Source organism: Limulus polyphemus, unplaced genomic scaffold (assembly GCF_000517525.1).
Source record: "Limulus polyphemus unplaced genomic scaffold, Limulus_polyphemus-2.1.2 Scaffold80, whole genome shotgun sequence".
Taxonomy (NCBI): Eukaryota; Metazoa; Arthropoda; class Merostomata; order Xiphosura; family Limulidae; genus Limulus; species Limulus polyphemus.
In genome coordinates this window covers 579,981-596,486 of record NW_013665690.1, presented here as the reverse complement: position 1 = coordinate 596,486, position 16,506 = coordinate 579,981, and the positions used below count along the sequence as shown (strand labels likewise).

The 16,506-nt window shown below is 34.8% G+C and overlaps 1 protein-coding gene across 1 annotated transcript; it reads right to left on the bottom strand.

Annotated features, from left to right (window-relative positions):
- Nucleotides 1-1,366: 1,366 nt before the first annotated feature.
- On the bottom strand, nucleotides 1,367-6,127 carry LOC106467482 (interferon regulatory factor 2-binding protein 2-like). The gene is made up of 2 exons (XM_013927844.2): nucleotides 5,224-6,127; nucleotides 1,367-2,487 (listed from the first exon to the last, which is right to left on the bottom strand). The coding sequence occupies exons 1-2, from the start codon at nucleotides 5,978-5,980 to the stop codon at nucleotides 1,817-1,819; spliced, it is 1,428 nt and encodes a 475-aa protein (XP_013783298.1). The 5' UTR covers nucleotides 5,981-6,127; the 3' UTR covers nucleotides 1,367-1,816.
- Between the last annotated feature and the right edge of the window lie 10,379 nt (nucleotides 6,128-16,506).

Genomic DNA, 16,506 nt, shown 5'->3' with positions numbered 1-16,506 from the left:
AGCAAAGACGTTGTTCATTTGTGTCTATTTTGATGGCGCAAGAAAGACGGTGTTAATTTATGTTGTTCTAAAAATTTAGCAAAGACGTTGTTCATTTGTGTCTATTTTGATGGCGCAAGAAAGACGGTGTTAATTTATGTTGTTCTAAAAATTTAGCAAAGACGTTGTTCATTTGTGTCTATTGTGATGGCGTAAGAAAGACGGTGTTGATCCATAGTGTTCCAAGAATGAAACTACGAAGTCTGTGCCAAATATACCCCAGTGCGTGGTGTACCAAGGAATTACAGAGTATACCAGCAATGTAACATCGAATAAACTGATCCTTTTGTGATATGTTAAAGAAACAGCTTAAACTTCTGATATTCCGAAGAGTTCCCACAGAAAATACTGATCCATATTAGAAAAAACTGTTATAGAAGTTTATCACCCTCATCTGACGGATTTTGCTAAGTTGTTAAGTGATTTGTCTCTATACTTGATGATTCATGTCCGAAGGACTTATTGTGCAAAATCCTGAAATCTTACAGTTGTAGCAATGAAGCTGATCACATACTCATAAGATGCACCCAGTGTATATACTTATTGTGCTAATTATTAACATATCGTATTATTCTCGACATTCCAAATCAGCAACAGAAAACAATAAGAATTAAAAAAAAATACTGTTCAGCTATTAATCTTAATATAATGAACCTCATCGACCATTTAAACACATTTTATAAACGTTTACATCAAGTTGCTTGTGGGTCCATACTAACATACATAAGAATACCATCAGTATTGTAGTTAATTACACTAAACACTGATGATATCACCTGTGTACTTACGTATAAAATGAGTGATTTCACCCATTCTTTACAATGAATGTTGTAACAATCAAAAACATGATAGAGAAAGGCATATAAACAAGGTGGTAATTTGGGGCCTAAAGGGCTTTTTGAAGAGAAAATGTTTCTATCTTTATTTATGCAGTTACTTCTATTTGATAATTATTATTCTGGGATATAAATACATTGAATGCTTAAGCAATCGAACCATCCTATTCTTTCCTTGGTTTTCATATAATTTCTGTAGCTAGATGGATAACTCTTGTTGTCAGGGCCCTGTGATTTACATTTCAAAGCTTATTGGAAGTGTTCATTGGAACGGACACAGAACTTGTTTGTCTTTAATGACAAAGAGTCTTAAAATATTCCATTGTAAAAGAATGTCTGGACGAGTTCCAAGCAGCAGGGGGTATTTCAGAGAACCAAAGAGACAACAAACTTATTTATTTCTCCACACTTGACAAATATCATACAGTAAAGGAGTGAACAAGAATGTGACTAGTAAAAGATGAAATATTAACAACGAAGCTTTTATGTTACATACCACTTAAAAAAAAAAAAAACAATGCAGAAAAAGGAACCTCAATAATGAAGGTCCTAGACAAATTTCGAGCACAATTACACTGAAAAAATTTCCTCGGGAAAGTTTACTACACAGAAACTGGGGGATTGGCGGCAAGAAACAACAAGTTAGTATCTAAGCAAATAAAACCTTTTTTGAGGAAAGCAGTTGTAATTACAAACCATCACCATATAAGAAGGTAAATAGATATGATTACTTGATACAAGATATATAAATATCTTTTAAAAAAACATGCACACAGTAAAAGCCACTTTATTAAAAAAATTAAATTTTGTAAATGTCTCGTCGTCCTTACTTTTGCGATATTTCATAAGGTGCCACTTTTGCTCTTATAACAACAGAAAATGTATACACTAAAAAACACAAATACTCGTTATTCAATGAAAATAAGAGCCACACTCAAAAGTTATGCTTCGCGTTCTTTCTTTACTTTTCTGTGATGTTCATTTCCCAAAATGGTTGCTATTTCTCCTTGCATAAAAGCCCAAGGGACATTAGATCCTACCAGAGGGCATTTGTGACCACTTGGGCAATATACTTCATTCCCATTAGCCCCATTTTGACTTTTAATGCTTTCACGAGAGCATGGAAAGCAAAACTTATGATTTTGCACAGATGGACATTGTACAAAGTGGGTGTCTTCAAGACGTTCATTGCACAGCGTACACTTTAAAGCAGGGGTGGGTTGTTGGGTTTCGGATTGTGTTGAGGTTGGTGTAGTTGTTGTTGATGTTGTGCTGGTGGCAGCTGTGGTGTTACTAATGTTGTTAGCTTCGGTATCGGATGCAGTGCTACCAGAGTTCTGACGCCCTCTAACGGGTGTTTTCTTTCCCGAAACAGGAGAATGCCTGGTTGCCGAGGGAGGACGGGGCGGTCCATTTACCTGGGAAGGAATTTCACCTCCCGAGGCGGTGCTCCTTGTTGAACCAGAAGGTAAACAATCAACGCCTGACAGCATCGACGTCATGGAATGATTTCCGTTCTGAACAGAGCTCTCTGGTGGAGATACTGTGCGATTACTCAGCGACGATACGGAACTCAGTGAGGAACTGGGTGTAGTTGTGATACTTGAAAATCCTGAAAGACAATAAATTGCAATGATTTGCATATCCTTTCCTTGATTTACAGTTCAATAAGCATCACAAAATGTTTAATATACAGAGCGTGGAAAAGTTACAATAAAGTTAGCACTATATTATTGGTACGTTTGGTGTTATAGGTTGGTTCTTATAAGTCAAATATTACGAAAACAATCGAAACCAATTTATTCTTGTTTGCTACAGAGAAATAGTTTGAAATTAAACTATATTCTAAAATAAACAACTGTATACATGTGGGTACTTTTGCCCCACTCTGTATATGTCGCCCACTGTTAAAACTCTGATCGACACAACTTAATTTCCACAATAAAAATATCTAATATTATAATTTCATTGTCTAACATTAATAAGAGAACTGAGATGGGCTGGTGACTAGGGTAATCGACTCACAATCTGCGTGTTCAATCCCCGTCGACGAACATATTCGACCTTTCAGCCGTGAGGGCGTTATAAGTTTCAGTCAATCCCACTATTCGTTGATAAAAGAGTAGCCGAAGAATTGCTGGTGGGTGATGTAGACTAACTGCCTTTCTCTAGTCTTTCACTGCTAAATTAGGGACGGCTACTTGGAGAGGAAATGGGCGCCACCAGGTAAAACCTTCCCGAGAATCACCGATTTAAGATGATCCGACAGGACTCAAAAATCATTCCTAAGTTCAGTTAGTTTATGGCAAATTGACCTAGTTTTAACCTCAAAAAGGTGGACATTAAATAGAATTTTTAGCTGTTAGAACTGCATGAAATGAAAGCTTGTTGATACTTAGATGTACGATACGACAGCTTGTTTGTTGAATTTCTCGCAAAGCTACTCGAGGGTTATCTACACTAGCCGTTCCCTACTGTATGAGTGATAGACTAGAGGGAATACAGATAGTCAACACCACCTACCGCTAACTCTTGAGCTAGTTCTTACCAATGAAATTTGGGATTGACCTTCACACTACAACGCCCCCACAGCTAGAAGAGCGAGCATCTGCCTGACGGGATTCGAACCCGCGACCCACGGCGATTCGAACGGCATGACCACCAGGCGACAGGAGTAACAGCTTATAAAATTGCCTTGTGTAACAATGGTAAAACGAACACGTCAAACAGATTTTTATGGGAATTTTACACCTATTAATTATTAGCTTACTATTGTAAAAACCTCGCAGTTTAGCTTTTCTGAATTCATAAATTTATTATAATAGTTAATTCATCGTGAGCTCGTTACTGTTATTGCTACGTGACTATTTCGTGCCACCAATGATTGGAAAAAACTGAGTTTGTCACATGAACACTTTGATATCCTATATTCAAAACAAACTTTTTCAAATCGTCTGCCTGTGTAATATATCTGTCATTATTAACTTGTGTGACACATTGAACAACGAATGAAAGGTGTTACGTCACAAACACATTACGTCAGAAACGGCCAATCAAAATCCAAAACAATGGATTCCACAGTACACATGCGCAGTACCTACTTTCACACATGTCAATCTAATGATAACAAGTTTCAAATTTATCCACATAAAAAATGTGGGATTTTTTTTTACATTCGTTTTACAAAAGACTTGGGAAAAAGTCATAAAACAAAAATTAGAAACATCATCTTTTGGAGCATAAAACTGCTGCGTCGACGACTTGCTACATTCATGCTATATGGAAGTTTCTTCACATGAAACTAGCATAACCCACGAGAATAGGTCAGCACATCATCAAACATGTAAACAGTTCTAGATCAAAGAAAGCCATGCTATAAGATTTTTTTTACATAATTGACGAAGCAGATATCACTTCAATCTGTTGTAACATTACAACGAAAACACACAGAAGCTACAATGTTTATTTATCTTTACATGTTGACCTTTGATCTGAAATAGCTCATATCAACGTCTAGTTTTTACAAGTACATTTATCTTGGTGGAAATCTACTGATATATTAGTTTACAACAACAAGGTGGTACTGAGTTTCAGTTTCACAAACATATTTGCCAAATTTTGTTGCAAAAAGTTCAGATAAGCAGTTTACAGATAATCGTAATTTCTTCATGAGACCTTAATGCGCAGTGTGAAGATGCTACTAGTAGTGGCTATGTGAACAACAATAATCGAAACGTAAAAAGCACATTAAAATGAACACTGGCACCAGGAGTGTAAGAAAATATCTGCCTAGAGACACCTTTACAAAACTAGAACAACTGTACACAACTTTAATTCAGTGCATTTCTGTATTGTTTTTGAATACAAAAATAGCTTGAAACACAGTAGCAATCTATAATGTTAAAAGCAGAAGAATACAGATCCTCCATCCGGGAACAATCGTCCGACACATCTTAACTGAGTTTCAGAGACGACCAAATTCCTCAATTCGTTCTGAATGAATCTGCTAAAAAAACCGAAAACTCCATCCAGTTTTTGTATATTCTTTTTTACATTGATATTTACTTCAAATAAGGAAAGTATACTTAACGTTAGGCCTTAAGTATATAGTGTAAAGTACACATAACTGTAATCTTACAGCTGGATTATATTTACAGGAAAGATAACGAGTTTGTTGATTACAGGAGTACAATATTGTGGCAGCATGTTATACCAGTTATAGCAATCTCTATAATATGCGGTGTTTTACTCTCTTTGTGTGAAATTTTAGTTACATGAAACACAAAAAAAGGCAAACTTATAGGAAACAATGCTGGAAAATTCTCGTTAGGACAATTGTTTTACTTACCTGTTGAATGCACAGCTCCAATCGATTTCAGTTGTGTTGCTGTAGCTGAATCAAAGGAACAAACTCTCTCTACTAGTGTGTGCTCTTTCCTAAAACGATCGAATGGTATACCTAAAACTGCAGTAGGAAGGCTCTCGCCTCTGATCAGTTGAGGTCGAATCGCCTGGTCATCCAAAAGTGTCCGTTTTTGGCCATTCTCTGACCCACTAGAGCTGTCATCATCTTCACTTGGTCTTTTGTTTGTAATGGATCTTGCTCGGCTGCCAGCAAGGGAAACTGCAACGTGAAAAGATGGATGAGCAAGAGCCAGTGTCACAGGCAACGACCTGCCTGCCAAGCTTGGGCTGCAGCGGTTTCGGGCAATGGTTGTATGATCAGAGGTCACATCTTCTGTTCTTTGAAGCCCAGATAGCCGATGATTACTGTGGTCCAACAGGGCTTTTGTTCGGTTATCGGGCGTGGTGAACCTGTCCCGTGTGGTTCCATTTGGTGAAGTAAACATTACAGAACCTTCACTACTGTTGCTCCTACATGTCAACGAACCCTGTTGACCTTTGAACGTCTTACTGTCCTGGAAACCATGGGCACGTTTCATCTGTCGAGCAGTTTCAATGACCAGTTCGATGCGGTCTGCCCCTTCGTAGTTCACACAACCACGGCACACAGGCTCCGAGAAGTCGTGCAGCATCGCCCAGGGCATCCTGGGCAAATCACATAGATAACATTGTTGGCGCTGGCCTCGAGAGAGACCCGACATTTTGATTGTTGACCAAACCGGCAAAATACGACCACGCTATTCGAGCTTGACAACGTCTTTGTCTGATAACTCCCGTTCGTGCAACAGGGTAAACTCATGCACCAGAATTCACACTGAAAACGTCAAAGAATCGCCAATCGATTTAGACAGCGCATGCGTTTTGAGAAACTTTTACTTCAATGATGTCATCGTCGACATAAGCACCTAGCGGAAACGGCGTAAGCCTTGAACGGCGCACCTACATTTGATCATGCCCTGTGAGCAGTGCGTGAATCCAAGCAGTTACGGGCCAGATGGCGCTGCTTTAAAATGGGTGTGACAAAGAGTTTTAAAAACGTGAACTTCCTTCTTCTCACATGTTTTTATTTTATATACGTTATTTTAGAAATAAAGGTTTTGACAAACTCATTCTAGTTTTTCTTTATTTTTGAATACAAATTTATTGTTTTATTAAGCTTCAGCTAAAACCATTGACTTTTGAAACGGAGACATATAATACTTTGTCTGCACACAAATAATGATCAGTTAATATATAAGTATTGTTTCAAAGTCTTAGAAAAGGTATTAATAAATCTTATATAATCAAAAAATTTTAAAATGTATCTCAGTTCATGTTTTATAGTTGTTTATTTGCATAACAAGTTTAAGAGGTTTTTCCATCATTTAGATGTTTTTATCATATTGAATAATAAGGGTATCATAATATAATCAATAATTTTAGGATGGTAACTCCAGGTGTACTTGGACGTGTAATATAAGGACTTTGTAAAACTTTTAGGATTTCAGGTTTAAATAAACACAATACGCTTATTTGGTTATGTTACCTCCATGACTCGATAAAAAAAAATAAAAAAATTGGCACGATTCCAACGATTACGGGAAGTCCTGCAGCTGGCTCAACTGCGCTTGTGACGTCACAACGTATTGATCGTCAAGTGCTTGCTCAGGCTTGGCGGTATCGAGCTTGTGCAACGTGCAGTGAGCGTGACGTGATGTGTATTTAGGTTTGTTTTTAGTTTGAACGCAAAGCACAAGACACCACGAACATGCATGAATTAAGTATATGAGTAGAACAATAAAATCCTAGGCAAATCAATAAATGTATTTGTTTGTTTTATATGAATAAGCTTTCATGTTTTCATACGAAGAATATTTTATTTTTCATTCATCTATAATATTCGTTTCTGAATGTGACAACCTTTTGTGTTGAAATTATACAAACTACGTGATAAAAGAAAATCTGGTAAGTACCTCGATATAATTTTTATTTGAATGACATTTAGTTTCAACAGAAAATGTCATCATATAAAAGTCGAGTTGTTCAAACGCGTTTTTGAACGGTTTTAACGCGAAGAGGAGTTTGACCTTTCAAATGCTAACGGAATATCTGTAAACCTTAAAACAAATAATTTAGTATTCCTACGTAAATAACCGGTGTCACCTGATGGGATTAAACAGAACTTTTCGAAGGATATGTTGTTTAATATGTTTAAAAAAAAACGTATAAAAATACTGTCTGCCTGAAAGAATGATTATGGCTGATAATGGGAAAAATTAGTACGAAAACTGTCGTCCTGTATGACATAAACACCTACCAACAGAGTTCTTTTGCATGGGTTTACAACGTCATCACCAATAAATTAGGTCATGAAAGTAACACAAAACTATTTCTTTTCTACGTCACTTTTGTAGTTTCACAGCCAGAAAGTTCGAAAGACCGGAAGCAGTGTGATTACATCTGTAACTGACGAATCTTCAATGGATTAACGCTGATTTGAACCACGCTTAAAAACTCGATTATTTTATATGTGTATATAATTCAGTATAATTACTAAACCCTTTAAACAAATCAAAGTTTTCATGGAGAACTTAATATTGATAAATTCTATATATAATTATCTAAAGCAGGTAGTCAAAACAACAGAATGTTTTGAAGAAGCTAGGGAACATAGCAAAAATAACAAAATAGTTTGAAGAACAGCCAAAATGCATAATTCCACAACTACAAACAGCCTTATTTCATTTGTGAAATGAGAAAACCGTCTGTGCTTTGTTGACATATTATAAAATTAATCTGTATTTCCCCACATATATGCTTAGAATTATGATATAACGTATCTATTTATCCATGTCTGTTAAGCGGTTTAAAATATCAGAATAGGGACTATAAAACTGATGAAAATATAATATTTGATAATTTTTTGAATCTGAAAAGAAATCCAATGTAAAAATAATAATTCAATAGTTTCATATCAAGTGACAACAAGAATTCTTACTCAGCTGTTTACAAATTGTCCAATAGATGGCGAGACGCAAATTTCAAAATTTATAAAATATATTTGTATTGGACTATTTGTTGTTAAATGCAAAGTTACCTGCGGTATCGAAACCCTGTTTTTAGTGTTATAAATCGTCAGATATACTTCTGTGCAACTGGGAGAAGAGGAGGGGGCTAAGATATAACGAATATAATTGATTTGTAATAAAATGTTACCAGTTACACCAAGATCATATTAATTGTTCATATTATTGTAACGTGTTCTTTCTTAGGGCGTATTTTTGGTTAATTATTTGGTGAAAATAATGCAAAGTCCACTATATATAACAATAACAAATTAGTGTATACCTTTTATTATGTTCACTTTGACACAAATAATATGTCTAAGGACACGAAAGCGTTTTAGCCCTAACTCCACAGCTAAATGTAGGCCTAACCGCAAATATAATGTTTTAATATAAGCTGCGAGACGTACGTCTAACTTAAATAACTTAGCTGAATGAAGAAACGTGTAAATCATCAAGTATCCAAATAACATACTGGCACTCAGCAAACTAACTGTTCCCTCGTATTTATAACATTTACTAGATCTTAATCTCATACGACCTCGCTAACATCTGAATTAAAACATAGAAAACATAGTTTAGAACAATATAAAATGTAGAATGATAAACGAGGAATTATATTTAGAATTCCAGTTTCTAATTCATTCATTATTTTTAAAAAGGAATGTTTGTAAGTACTAAGAAAATATATTTTTTTTATTTTGGTTGTTGTTAAGCGCCAAGCAACACACTTAGCTATCTATTTTCTGCCCACCACGGGTATCGAAAACCGATTTTTAGCGTCGTAAACCTACATACTTACAGTTGAGCCACTGGGGAGGTGAGCACTAAGAAAGTAAGAAATAATCCTATATTTAGCTATTTTTCTTATTTTCAGCTTTTCAACGCCAGAAGGGCAACACTACATTTTTTTTTAGTTTTATTACAAAACTGCATAAAGGGTGAGTTATCAACATCTATCTACCGTGGGGAATCGAACCCTGGTTCTAAGCATTACAATTCCGTAGACTTATTGCTGACCCACAGGGGAACAAACAATGCTATCACAGTAACCTTCACTAGACTTCAGCTTTTTTCCTTCTGGTGATTTTATGCCATGAAATGCTAAGTAATAGCCGCAAAAAATATATAACAAGTGATCTCCACATGACTCGAAATCTGTAGAAATTCAGTAATTGCCTATCCTTTTTGAGTAATGAAAAGAAGGCCTTATGTTATTAAATATTACAAGTGGAGTTTGTGTCAGAGGAAGTCATTACTATTTGTTATCGTTTTCGCAAAGAAAGTAAAGTATAAGTGTAACGTTTGAAAATTCAAAAATGCGATTTTCCAACGTTAATTATTGTTGAAAGCTGATTATTCAATATTTGAATTAAGATGTGTGCTAGAAAGAGCTGATAATGACGTAGTAATCTGGATATTTCGTGGAATTTAAAGTAACGAAGTAAGTACATTTTAAATACGAGTAATTAGTGTATGAAGGATTCAATGAGAATTCTGTGAAGTATTTAGTAAGTGATTCAGATCAGTGTTTGTAGTGAGAGTTATCATGTCTAATAAGTTAATCGATCAATTAGCAAGGAAATTCTGTAAGTAAGTTTATTTGTAAGATAGGCGTACCATTAATCTCGGAATTTCTATTCAAAATTTATTTGTGAACTTAAACCTACAACTTGTTTGAAAGTGAACATAGCCTGTAGCAAACGATACAAAAGAAATAAGTTAATTCATTTGTCGTTACATGGACTGAACTTGGTATTACTGTTACCCAATAGACTGAGATTGTGAAACACAGATATAACATGTAGTAATACATCTTGCATTGATTTTTCACCCACTATAGCGAAAAATTAAATCCTCGATTTAAAAATCTTTTTTTTTTTTGGTAATCGCTCCCGATTTCACGCTTGCATACCATCTTTAATCTTACGAAAATAGGATTTTTTTAGATCCTAAAATTTAAGTCAGTTGTAAGGAAATTAATATCATATAAATACTTCTTGAATTGATTCGGTCTAATAATAAATGTAAAGTTATTTTGTGTTAAAACCGGTTAGCTATTGTTATCAAGCAATGGTTGGTTTATTTATTTCGGATATTTGCGCAAAACTGCACAAGAGACATTTGCGCTAGCTGTCCTTAACTTTGAACTGGCAGACGACAGAGAAAACAGCTAGTCAACGCCTCTCATTGCCAACTCTTGAGCTACTCCAGTCTGATCGAATAATGGGATTTGCCCCCCCCCCCCACACACACACAAAATGCACCTATGGCACCTAATGCAGAGTGCAATATTTTTTTCGTTTTTCGATTTAAAGTGAAGCGAATGTTGAACCCGTAGATCTATAATACGACACGCCAACCATTGGGCCAAGTCCTCCTCAAGCATTGGCACGTGATAATATTAACTGCACTAAGTCTGAAATAACAGAACTTGTTACAAACAAAATAAAAAGTGCCTAAAAATCCACAGCATTTTGGCATTATTTCAACCTTATCATTTTTTAACTCTTCTCTTAAACTTGGCATTTTTTCATGTAATTCTTGTGTTATAATTTTCAAGAAAGTTTCACTTTCAATACCATTTAATAATATAGCTTAGGCAAGACTTAACTACGAGAACTTCTTGTTTTTTAAGTTTCCTGTAAAACTTTTCCTTCGGTTTCCAAAGTATGTGAAAAACAACTTCTAACTAACTCTAATTACATATAATCAAGATTTAAAGATTTTATGTCAACAGATAAAAATATAATTGTGTAGAAATGAAAAAAAAACCTATAACCCGAGCGCTTTCGAAAGATGGATCTTTCTTCTTCAGGGGCAAACTGAAATTTCAGACTTCTTGAACCTATGTGTTTTTCTAACATCAAAAATAAGATTGTTTCATTCATTTTTAAAGTAGGTTTTATTCATTTCGACCGTTTAATTATTCCTAACTTTTCTGATAGACTTCCAAATGGAAAATCTACTACTATGTAGACCTGAATAATATTAAGCCTGTTGTGCTTCTTAATGCGATGTCACGAATTACTTGTTGCAGCATTTTAACTTTGAACTTAATTAACGTATGTATTATCTTGCAGTAGCGTAGTTCTTTCGTTGGAGGGTTCTTTTAAATTATCAGATGAAAATAATTCAAAGTCTAGTCCACGTAAACTATAACAAATTTGTTCATTTCCTTTCTACAAGTTTGAACTCTAGTACACTGTCATAACTTGTTGTAGGCCTACGTTGCAATTGATGTTAATTAGGTAAAACAAACCAACTTGTAAAATGTAATTGAACAAGCGCGATAACATACACTTCATGATAACACACTGACTGAATCAACACTCTCTCTTCAAATAATTCCACTCTATTCGCTATAGCCTTGACTATCTTTTTACAACTTACTCTCTAACTAACCGCTTGGTGTTTCACGGAACATCGTATTTGTATTCTAAATTTGTTTTGGATATTTCTAGGACTTGCTTAATATTAACGTCATGCGCCCTTTAGCTAATGTCTGAATTAAACAAACTACAATAGTTTATATATAGCTTATATCGGTATGAAAGATTAACTAACACTGAACTATTTCTTGAAATTAAGACACTGGTGCCATTTGGAAATAACGTTCGAAATAGTTTCCAAAATTCTTGAGAGGATGGTAATCTATATTTTAAGAGAGTATGGGCCGCGCGGCCTAGTGATTAGTGTGCAGTATTACGGATCAAATGGCCCAAGATACGAGTCTCGATATGCTACTTAACACTCTTCGTACTTCTAGCAGTGGGGGCGTTATAACCATCACAGCCAATCCCGCTATTCGGTAAGGAGTAGTCGCGTAGACAGCAGATGTTTCTGAATGGTTGTCTTCCCTCTGGTCAACAGTTCTAAATTAAGGATATCTATGCCTAAAACTTGAAGTCACTGACCTGGTCGTTTTAGTACATATGTCGCATTAGGTGTTGTTCAACTTGAAAATACCAAATACTAGGAGAATGAAATTCAACTATAACTTTACTTATAATTTTAGTAATGAGATAAATAATTAAATTGTTTTAAACAGCTTATATGCTGAATAATTTACAAGAATAAATTATTAGCAGTAGTGCTGTATATGTACATAAATATAGGTTCACAGTGGCGTGTAAGGACAATTTTAACACCATAAATGAAACTTTAATTATCAGTGACGTACTAACGACGAAGCAATTCATTGTTAAATGCTTGAACACTATACATATATATACATTAACAGCGTTAGCAGTCGGAACTTTTATAAATCAAATAACACACACATCTAGAATTTCACACGGTGAAGTTCCGACAGGTAATATTGAAGAGGGGCAGCGTTTTATTTGAAAATCAAGCTTTAATAACTAATCAGGCTACAAGCAGTTTGGGCTTTCATGTGCACGGCTTTACAGCGTTTTGCTTATAGTATGGGTTTTGAAGAATGATGCTTTATTAAATGTCATTATACACCTCAACCTGAGACCCATAAGAAGTTGAATGCACTTAGGGTGAACAAAAGCAGTACTTCTGAGTGTTTGTCTGAGTGGTGTTTAGCAGAACTGTCTTTAGAACAGAAGCTGTGTATGAATTTCAGTTTAAAACTTTCATCATGATACTTTTCAAAGATTAGTCAAACTTGGAACTGAATTAAAAAAAAATACATTAGTGTCTGTTGCCACGAGTTTTACAGAACTGAACGATGACATTTTAACCGGAAATTATGTTGTACGAATTAATATGAACTTTCGATCAGAGCAACCTACCTACCCACTTAGAGGAAAAATAAAAATCTACCTGATAATAGGTATAGATAATTAAATGTTGTTTCTTTCTTTTTTTTTTACTTAGAAATATTATAATGCAGTGTTTCATCAGTTTCATTAGTTGATGATATTTTCGGCAGTAAACCCAATAATATCTCACGAGCTTCGGTCACCTTAGGATATTTAGGTTAGTCGTGATTGGTGGTTTTGTAAAAATTTAAATTACATATATATAAATAAAAAACAACGTTTGTTGGTACACAATTGATCGATATCTTAAACGTTCATTTTACTTATTTATTTGATTTTAGAAAATGCTGTTTAATTAACAGCAATTGATAATGACAAGAAAGTTTAGATAGATTTGAAAGAAATGCTAATGTTTTACTTAGTTCTACAACATCTACATATATCTACAGAACCACCAAAATTTGATTATATTTCTCAAGTTCAGGACTACATTTGATAAATTAAACTAAAAATATCTGGAAAGACGTGTAATTTTACTAGTGGGTTTTGTAGTTTTTAGTAATCGCGAACTATTAGTTTCTTAAACATTTTAATGCACTTTTTTTATATAGAAGGATCAGCATCCAGTTCAGGAATATTGAACGCAACGACATTTATTGTTATACTCTTCAATTAACCAGGAACTTAGTATTCAGATCATTAGCATAGGTTTTAGTTTTCGTTACGAGTCAAAAATGAATGAATAAATGTTATTATTGGGCGTTATTTCACAAAAAATAACATAACTTGAACTACTAATGCCTTTGTAATACCACTCTTTCGAGCCAAAAACCATAACCCTGGTGATAGAATTCTAAATTACAGTAGAATCCAATAAGATTATTTTTCGAAAATTTCTATCTTCACGGTAATCTTCCAGTTGCTTATAAAACACCTTCTTTATCACCTGAATAGGACAAAATATACATATACACATATATAATTTTTCGCAACTCCTCTAGATACGTGTGTTTGTGTGTGTAAGGATAAGACCAACCTTCCCGTAAGAGATGTATAAACTGTCAGCTTTACTTGGAGTAAGCAGCAGAATTCAGTATAAACGCATCTCTACAGCTTATTGTAGACTTTCTCACAATAATAAATTGAATTTTAGAATAATTCCTTCATGAGCATGCTGAATGTTCTGTATTAACGCTTTATTTTCTTTTGTTGAGGTTAACTTATATTGCTCAGTAAGATATGCAGCTTTTTTCATATTCTCTCTCTTATATACCCCCCTTCCCCTAGTGGCTCAACAGTGAGTATAAAACAGAAAATCGGGTTTCGATACCCGTTGTAGGCACAGCACAGATAGCTCATTGTGTAATTTTGTGATTAACAACAAACTCTTTTACAATTATCTCTCTATCTGGCCACTTTCTTTTCTCTACTATATCTTTTAGTAGATCCCCCCCCTCCCAATTGCATCACTTTTATAACTTTATTTTCCCTATTAAGTCAGCCCGGGCGTGTCCCGGTAGTTATTTTATCGGATTTAGAGTCTGAGAGTCTCACGTTCGAGACGTGATGGGACCAAACATACTTCGTACTTTCAGATGTGATACGTTATAAGAGTTACAGTTGGTCCTATTATTCAGTTAAAAATAGCCTCTTCAGGCGGCTTGAACTACCACCTGGTTACCTTCTTTCTCTCCCGCAGTTCAAAACATAGAGCTACTATGCCTGTGATTCATAAGAGTTTCAGGCCTTTCGTTTAGCCTATCGTGTGCTTTCGGTGTCGTTCAAAGAGGAAAAGAAAGGAAAATACAACGCTATTAACTCACTTTTATAAAGATATTCCCATACAGTTCTGAACCAAGCGTGGCCTTGTGGTTAGGGGCTGTGATTAGAAGCCGGGGGTTCATGGTTTGTATCCTGTTGCCGCAAAAATACGTCCCGCACTTTGAGATCGTGAGTGCACTGTAAAAGTGACGGTCAAATCTCACAAGATAGTGCAAGAGTTGGCGGTGGGTGGTACTAATTAGCTGCTTTCTCTCTAACCCCTTTTACACTGGTGTGGTGTTATTGTTATCACTTTATTATTTTTCCTTCTCACAGTGGAAATATTTTAACCAAATTACATAAAACTTAAAAGAAACTTATTAATTACGATCTGGTTTCGGCCTAAAAAGTTCATATAATTTTATTTTATTTTTCAATAAATCTTCATGTTTAGGAATTCCCAACATTTTTTTGTTAGACACATGTGAAAACAAGACATTAAAAACACTTCATTTGGTCTTAGAACTTTATTATTATTATTTATCAGTAATCTAAGACGTGATATTTCAAAATGGCGTCGGGTCAAGCTAGATAATATTTTGTTAACAAAATTCTTGGTCTACATCAGTTTATACATGATATTTCTTGTCAGTAACTTAGAAGTTATTTTAATTACATGTGTTGATTGAATATGATCAACTTAAGATTAATATTTAATATATAAGGAGTATTTGACTCATCCGAATATTTTGTCGTCGTCTACGATACTCGTTAAACATAACTAAGCCTATCTGATGTCTTGCCATAGAAGAAAATGTCCGTAGCTTTGAGACACATAAATTCAACAGGAAAATGCGTTCAGCAACGAAAAAAATTAAGGACAAGCTCGATTTGCCTGTCTACTATATCTTATGGATGTTCTATTCCAGTAAATGAATCGAGTGAGCCGGTACAGGAACTTAAAATTTCCAATATGGTGGATAATGCATTAACTATCCTTGCTAAGCAAAGCGATGATGGAACAGGAATCTTGACGATGTTTTATTTTTTTTAATGTTTATGAAGAATATAATTAATACGTTTCAAACACACGCTTAAAGGTAATTATCTCATTCTGCAACATTTTTAAAACAACTATACGGTCTAAACATTTGAATTATGGCAAAACATTTTAAGTACATGCTGCATTAGTGCACTTTTTTCTACCATCTTATGACGACACTATTCCATTTACACCATCACGTCGTCGAGAACATTCGAAGAAGTTCGGAATACTGTTTTGAGTCACCTTGTTACCTTACAGAAAATTTCATGTCTGTGGTTTGCTCCTAAATCTTTTAAACTTCACATAAGATTTTGCTGTTTTTCCTTGCAAGAACTTCCCACGAAACCACAAGTTACTTCTCATGCTGCTTTGTTCACTCTGTCTAAGGGTAATAGTTTATAATCTGTTCTATCTAACGGTGTTTCAATTTTACCTGTAGCTGTTATCAAAAATGGGCTTCATTAGTAGTTGTTTAGAGCGCATGCTGTAAAGTTATAAAAGGGTGGGAACGAAAGGATATACTTATAAAATCAGTAAAAGAGAAGAAAAATCAAACAAAAACAAAACATGGATAATTATACTCTCAAGTAATGAGGGTTTCTTAGCAAATTCTTAACAATTCCCGAGTACTTTCAGGAAAACAG

Excerpts from the sequence above, each read along its gene's own strand:
- LOC106467482 (XM_013927844.2), bottom strand. The coding sequence starts at position 5,980 with ATGTCGGGTCTCTCTCGAGGCCAGCGCCAACAATGTTATCTATGTGAT. Across the intron at positions 2,488-5,223 it reads TGGAGCTGTGCATTCAACAG|GATTTTCAAGTATCACAACT; the intron begins GTAAGTAAAACA and ends ATTGTCTTTCAG.